The sequence below is a fragment of the Propithecus coquereli genome, unplaced genomic scaffold (assembly GCF_000956105.1).
Source record: "Propithecus coquereli isolate 6110/MARCELLA unplaced genomic scaffold, Pcoq_1.0 Scaffold326, whole genome shotgun sequence".
Lineage (NCBI taxonomy): Eukaryota > Metazoa > Chordata > Mammalia > Primates > Indriidae > Propithecus > Propithecus coquereli.
In genome coordinates this window covers 1,185,547-1,193,845 of record NW_012148908.1, presented here as the reverse complement: position 1 = coordinate 1,193,845, position 8,299 = coordinate 1,185,547, and the positions used below count along the sequence as shown (strand labels likewise).

General features: G+C 34.3%; 1 protein-coding gene across 1 annotated transcript in view; it reads right to left on the bottom strand.

Annotated features, from left to right (window-relative positions):
• Positions 1–8,299, bottom strand: part of POT1 (protection of telomeres 1) — a 39,804-nt gene that overhangs the window by 6,073 nt on the left and 25,432 nt on the right. Inside the window, exon 8 of the mRNA XM_012650439.1 lies at positions 2,967–3,102. Coding sequence (XP_012505893.1) covers positions 2,967–3,102 — 136 coding nt within the window. The remainder of the gene's footprint in view (positions 1–2,966; positions 3,103–8,299) is intronic.

The window sequence follows — 8,299 nt, the reverse complement described above, 5'->3', positions numbered from 1 at the left end:
AGAAAAAAATAAAATAATTTTTAAAACAGGAAAAACCAGTAAAAACATAAATATGAAACAATAAAAAATGGAGAAATATAAACTGAATATATCAATAATGAAAACATATTTTAAACTCACCTATTAAAACTAAAATTTAGCCATAAGCTTTTATTTATAAGTGACATACTGAAATAGGATGACCCAGTAACTTGAAAGAGCAAAGGGATGAGAGTAAGATACTAAGCTATTACCAACTCCCCTTCCCTGCAAAAAGAGCTGATACAATAATAAAAAATATTAGTAACTGTAAATCTTAAGGCAGAAAATAATACTTAGAATTAGGTCTTTAATATACAGAACAATGAATTCACCAGGAAGATAAAATAATACTTAACCTTAATGAACCAATAAAAGAGCCTCAAAATATATAAAGCAAATGTTGACAGAATAAAAGGTTACAAACCCACAACTACAGCGGGCATTTACACAAACCTTTCTAAGAAAGTGATTAAATAGACAAAATTACAAAAAAAATAGAAGTTTTAATTATGATTAACAAGCCTGATCTAATGGACATACAGAAAACCCTAATTCACCTACTAAAGAATACACATTCTTTTTTAAAAACACATGCAATATACATAAATCTGAACATACACATCTAGGATAAAGCAAAGTGGAACAAATCCCAAAGGATTATGAAATGTATCACACAATTTGGCTAAAAAGCAATAAAACTAAAATATAAATGAAAACATAGCACCTAAAATAAATGTATGAAAACTTACAAATACACATCTAATAATTTATGTTTTGAAGAAATCATAATGGAAATTATGAAACATTTAGAACTGAATGACAAGAAAAACACTGCATATCAAAGCTTGTAATAAAGCTATGACTATTTTCTCAGGGGGAAGTTATAGACAAATATAAATATTAAAATATATTAAACATTAATTAGGTAAGTGAGGTAAGCACTTAATTGATAAAGTTTAAAAAAGAAAAATTGAAGAAACCTATAGAAAGTAAAGAAAGACAAAGATAAGAGCACTAGTAAAATAATAGACAACATCAACATGAACAAAGGCTATTTGCTTTGGCACAAAAAGGTCAAGGAATAAAAGACTGTACAAAGAAACAATATTAAGTATATTCATGAGTAAAGTAGAGATTTAAAAATCATCAAAATACTATCAACATATGCCAATAAATTTAAATTTAAAAAATAAATGAAATAAATATTTTTCTAGAAAAATTTCATTAATAAAATACAAAACCTTAAAAAATATATAACCAATAAAAAAATGCAACCATTAGTCTTATCAACAACAACAAAAAATCAGAGAAAAAAAATCTTCAAATATGTTCAATTTATTTGGGAATCAGAAAAGATTATAACAAGAAATGCACAGCTATGGCAAACCACCTATGCATCTTAAGAGGGGAGGTTAAAGGGAAACTTTTATTGGCAAAAGAAGAAGTTCACATAAGCTACTTGGAAACCAAGTTCATTGGTTTTGGAGACTCAAAGCCAGAACTGGAGTCAGTTCACTGGTAGACATGCCTCTACCGGGCCGGTGTCCTTTCAAAAACATCTTATCTGAATTGCTGCACTTCTCAAGAAAGAATTTCTCGTGGGATTATTTCAGAAAGTCCTTGAGACAGCCTTTAACAGACATGCAAACATGAGCCCTCCCACTTTGTTCTCTCCCAGCTCTAGTCTGTTTGGATCTGAAAAAGAGTGATTATATTCTGGTATCTGTAACTTTCACATCTAAATTCTACTAAAAAGCAACAGGTTCAGACAAATTAAGGAAAGCTTTTCAAAACTTTAAAGGTTTTGGAAAATATTTTGGTAAAATATGTCTATATTAATATTATTAAAAAATCTATAAAAATAACAAACCATAAAGTTAAAAAGGTACAGGATACACAAGTATGGATGTAACTGACAAAAGATTAGTATCTCTAACATAGAAAGAATTTTTACAATCTATCATATGCATGCACACACACATGGACCAAAAAAAGAGATCAATAACCACAAAGAAAAAGATAAAAGATGTGAACATGGAATTCATGGAATAGAAAACTAAGTAGCCAATAAAGATGAGGGCTGCATAAATGTACCAGTCATCTAGGAAATACAGACAAAAGCATCATGAATACCATTTGATGCTCATAAGGAATTACCAATTAGACTAATATCAAGTACTAGAACTCGGTGGAAATTAAAATTTTTATACACTATTGATGGAACCATAAATTGTTAAAACCATTGGAAGAACAACCTAGTATTTTCCTATAAAGCAAAAATTATGCATACCTTACGATCCAGTAATTCCAATTCTAGGTAAACACCTTAGTGCTAACTTTTTTTTTTTTTTGAGACAGAGTCTCACTGTCTTGCCAGGCTAGAGTGCTGTGGCATCATCATAGCTCACAGCAACCTCAAACTCCTCGGCTCAAGCGATCCTCCTGCCTCAGCCTCCCGAGTAGCTGGGACTACAGGCACGTGCCACCATGCCGGCTAATTTTTTTCTATATATTTTTAGCTGTCCGATTAACTTCTTTCTATTTTTGGTAGAGACGGGGTCTCGCTCTTGCTCAGGCTGGTCTCGAACTCCTGAGCTCAAATGATCCGCCTGCCTCGGCCTCCCAGAGTGCTAGGATTACAGGCGTGAGCTACTGCGCCCGGCCCTTAGTGCTAACTTTTAAACATTTTTAGCAAGAACTCACAGTAAGAAATTCATTTTATATCATGTCCCAGTATACACATATATACACACAATTGGAAGAAAAGTTTAGGGAACAACACTGATCCTTACTATGTAAAATGTTCACTATTATCCATTCTATCCCTTAGTACATGTAAGTTCGTACTCACTAAGTTTCCATTGAGCATATAGTAACTAATAGGATAATAAAAATTACACTTAAATAGTTTTTAATTCTAAAAATTCCCCAAGTTGAAAACGTACCCATAGTGATATGATTTTCCTTGTATAAGAAATGGTGCTGAAAGGTCCAGGAGCTCCAGGTCTTCATGGCCAGATCTCACAGGAATTATACTATGAAACTTGTTTGAAAGTTTGCAGATTTCACTGAGTGTACCTCCTGTTAAAAGAAAACAAATAAACTCTGTAAGTAGTGCAAATATGATGTAAACAAAATGGAATACCTATCAAGTAACATGTGAGGTACAGTAAAAGACTAAAGTGATTGTCAGATAAACACAATGAAAGTTATAAATTTAATGATTTAACACATTTATTGTGAAAAATGTTAATTTGTAAACGTAGGATACTAGACATTGATTAAAGAAATCAATGTACGAAAATGCTGAGGCTTGAATAAGACATAGAGCCTATGAAATTTAAACCATCTTTTTAAATTTAAACAAATTATGTTTTATGTAGAAACCCTTTGGTTCAAATAACCAAAAGAGAATATAAGTTGAAAGCCAAAGCATGACAGGATTCTCACTAATAAATCTGCTATTTACTATTAATGTCTATAGGCAAATTTAGTTTTGAGCTTGAAAGAAATCTTTTAAACTTTCAGGTCAACATTAAATTTAAATATAGATACAAAGAGTAGTTTCATGTAATACTAACTCACATGTAGTGTTTGTTTATTGGGAATAGTGTTTTTCCCGGAAAAATCATCATACTTCCCCTAATTCTATGACAGGGTAAGCATTCAAACCATCAGGTTGGCTGACAAGTATTGCCCAATGGTGCACCGTTATTAGAAAGCAGTGTCGTCTTTGAAACTCAAACCTACTGATACCTTTTCCAGTGTATTTTTCACTTAAATTGATAATGTTTCCTCTCTCTAGGGAAAAAGAATATGATTTAAAAAAATACCTCTGTGTATTTACTAAAATTTGGGCAGAATTTGTAATGTTAACATTTACTTGTGAGGGAGACACACTTCTGGCATAGTAGAGTACAGATCTCTAAAAATATACTTTTCCATAAAGCAATAAGAACATGAACAAAAACTGTCAAAATAAACTTTTTCAGAACTCTAGTAATTACCAGCAGCTTGCAACATTCCCGGCAGTGTTTATTCCAGAAAATTGTCTGAATCTTGGCAAGAACAGTGAGCTGTGTGGCATTTTAACTTACCCTGTTCCCACCTTCCTTTCCCCAGCTCTTTATTAGCAGGAAACCACCATTCTGCTATATTACACTGTAGTTAGATCTAAGCTCATCTTGATCTATATACGGCAATCCTAATTAAAATCCCAGGGAAGCTAAATTTGGTTATTGACAAACTGACTCTAAAGTTTACATGAAAAGGCAAAAGATGCACAATAGCCAACACAATATTGAAGAAAAAGAACATTTGAGGACTAATACTACACTACTTCAAGACTTACTTTAATAAGCTTTAATAATGAAGACAGTGTGGTATTGGCAAAAGAGTGGATAAATAGATCAAAAGAGAATAGTGAACACGGAAGCAGATCCACATAGAGTCCACCGATTTTTGACAAAGGAGCAAAGGCAATTTAATGGAGAAGGGACAGTCTTCAACAAATGGTACAGAAAACTGGATATTCATATGTAGGAAAATAAATCTAGACACAGAACTTACATTCTTTACAAAAATTAACTGAAAATGTATCACAAATCTAACTGTAAAATGTACACTCTAGAACTTCTAGAAGATAACAGAAGAAAATCTGAACATTCTGGAAAAGGTAAAACTATAGAGACAGTAAAAAGATCAGTGGTTGACAGAGGTTTGGTTATGAAGAAGGACGACTAGGTGGAGTACAGGAGATATTTAGGGCAGTAAAACTGTTCTGTACGAGACTGTTATGGTGGGTACATTGTATCCTGCATTTGTCAAAACCTAAACAACTCTAAAACACAGGAGTGAATTCCAATGTAAACTATGGTCTGCACAGTCTATATAGACTATAGGTCACAATAAAATAGTGTCAGTTGCATTAGATGAGTTCAATAACTTGGCATGAATATTAGTGGATGTTGCTGGAGGTCCTTGTATTCTAAAAATGACTTTATAGTCACACAGTTTTCTTTGGTTCATCTCTAAGTCCAAGTCAGCTTTTGATTTTGAAGGTTCCCAAGCAGAGCAGTGCCATATTGCAGTTAGATTATAGCCCCTGGCTCAGGTTATAATACTTAGAAATATAAAATAAAAAGAGATTACATTCTTTTTACATTTCAAAATGCTTTCATAACACTACCATTTTTTTCTTTTTCTTTTGTAAATAGACTTTATTTTTTAGAGCAGTTTTAGGTTCACAGCAAAGCTGAGCAGAGGTACAGAGAGTTCTCATACACTTCCTGCTGCCCCATCCAGACTCCCCTACTATCAACATCTTGTACCAGAGTGGCACACTTACTAAATGTTTTTTCCCCCCTAAAGTTCATTTTTTATTCGGATCTCCTTAGTTTTTTTTTTTTTTTTTGAGACAGAGTCTCGCTCTGTCACCTGGGCTAGAGTGCCACAGCATCAGCCTAGCTCACAGCAACCTCAAACTCCTGGGCTCAAGTGATCCTCCTGCCTCAGCCTCCCGAGTAGCTGGGACTACAGGTGCATGGCACCACACCTCGCTAATTTTTGTATTTTTAGTAGATACGGGGTCTCACTCTTGTTCAGGCTGGTCTTGAACTCCTGACTTCAAGTGATCCTCCTGTCTTGGCCTCCCGGAGTGCCAGGATTACAGACATGAGCCACTGTGCCTGGTCACTAAATGGTTTTTTTTAAAGACTTCATTTTTAGAGCAATTTTAAGTTCACAGCAAAATTAAGAGGAATGCACAGAGATTTCTCATGTACCTACCTCCTGCTCCCACATATGAAGAGCCTCCCTCAGTATCAACATTCTCCACCATAGTAGTATATTTGTCAAAAATGATGAACCTACACTAACACATCATAATCACTCAAAGTTCACAGTTTACATTAGAATTCCCTTTTGGTATTGTACATTCTATGTGTTTGGACATATGTTAAATTACCTGGATCCATCATTATAGTATCATACAGAATATTTTCACTGACCTAAAAATCCTCTGTATTCTACCTATTCATCTCTCCCCTACCCTGCTCCATCTAATCCCTGGAAACCACTAATCTTTTACCTGTCTCCATAGTTTTGCCTTTTCCAGAATGTCATATAGTTGGAATCATATATTATGTAGCCTTTTCAGATTGGCTTCTTTCACTTAGCAATGTGCATTTAAGGTTCCTCCATGTCTTTTCATGGCTTGATAACTCATTTCTTTTTAGTGCTGAATAATATTCCACTGTCTGGATGTACCACAGTTTATTTACCCATTCACCTAGTGAAGAACATCTTGGTTGCTTCTAAGTTTTGGCAATTATGAATAAAGCTGCTATAAACATTCGTGTGCAGGTTTTGTGTAGACATAATTTTCAACTTCTTTGGGTAAATATGAAGAAAGTGTGATTGTTGAATTATACGTACGAGTATGTTCAGTTTTGTCAGAAACTGCTGAACTATATTCCAAAGTGGCTGTACCATTTTGCATTCCCACCAGCAGTCACTGAAAGTTCCTGTTGTTCCACATCCTTGCCAGCACTTAGTGTTGTCAGTGTTCTGGATTTTGGCCATTCTTAGAGGTTTGTAGTAGTATCTCATTTACTGTTTTAATTTAATCTCATTTACTGTTTAATTTCCCAATGACATGATGAGTATCTTTTCACATGCTTAGTTGTCATCTCTATATCTTCTTTGGTGAGATGTCTGTTCAGATCTTTTGTCCATTTTTAAATCGGGTTGTTTTTTTTCTTTTCATTGAGTTTTAATAGTTCTTTGTATATTTTTAATAATAATCTTTTATTAGATGTGTGTTTTGAAAATGTTTTCTCCCAATCTGTGGCTTATCTTCTCATTCTCTTGAGAGTGTCTTTCTCAAAGAAGTTTCTAATTTTAATGAAACTTCTTAACAATTATTTGTTAATAGTTTAACAATTATTTGTTTCATGGATCATGCCTTTGATGATGTATTTACAAAGTCATTAATATCTAAATTACGTAGATTTTTCTCCTATGTTATATTCCAAAAGTTTTACATAAACTCTCATTTGACTTTTATTAAAAGCTCTGTAAGGTAAAGTTATCACTCTAGATGTATTTATTTATTTAATAAATATTTACTGAGTTACAGCTAAATGCCAGGTTTACTATGCTAGGTGCTGAAGATATGTACATTAAAATAAACAGATATACTGTCTATAGGGAGCTACCACAATAAATAATACAAATTAAAAACCAATACAGTATTACAACCATTTACATAGCATTTACATTGTATTAGGAACTTTAAGTAATCTAGAAATGATTTAAAGATGTAGTCGGTCAGCAGTCTATTAGGGACCGGGCCACAGCGCTCCGCCACCCACTCCCTTCCCTCCGTGGAAAAAACTGTCTTCCATGAAACTTAGGAACTAGAAGGCCAAACAGCAGGAGGTGAGCGGTGGACCAGTGCGTATATTTACATATTTACAGCTGCTCCATGAAACTGGTCCCTCCTGCCAAAAAGACTGGGGACCGCTGATTTAGAGTATACAGGAAGATGTATATACAAATACTACATCATTTTATATAAGCCACTTGAGTATCTGTGGGAAATCTGTGGGGTGTCCTGGAACCAATCTGATAACAGTCTTACTCCATTCTTTTATGTCTCTGTGTTTTTTATTATATTTCTCCTTTATATCTATCTCCTAGTACAGATTAAAATATTGCTAATGGAGTAAGATACATTTCATCCATTAAAGTGATGGGCAAGTGTAATGGTTAATTTTATGTGTCAACTTGACTGGGCCATGGAGTATCCACGTATTTGGTCAAACATTATTCTGGGTGTTTCTAGTAGGGTGTTTTTTGGGTGATTAACATTTAAATCGATAGACTGAGTAAGACAGATTGCTCTCCCAAATGTGGGTGGGCCTCATTCCATCAGCCGAAGACCCTAATCATAAAGGCTGACTCTCCTCTGACTGAGTGAGAATTCCTCCTGCTTGACTGTCTTTGACCTGGTACATCAGCTTCTTCTGGGTCTTAAGCCTGTCAGCCTTCAGACTAGAACTACACCATTGGCTCTCCTGGGTCTCCAGCTTGCCAACTCACTCTAAAGATCTTGGAACTTGTCGGCTTCCATAATCATATGATCTAATTTCTTTTTTTTTTTTTTAAGTTTTTTTAAATTTCAGCATATTACGGGGGTACAAATGTTCAGGTTACGTATATTGCCCTTGTCCCACCCAAGTCAGAGCTTCAAGTGTGTCCATCCCCCAGATGGTGC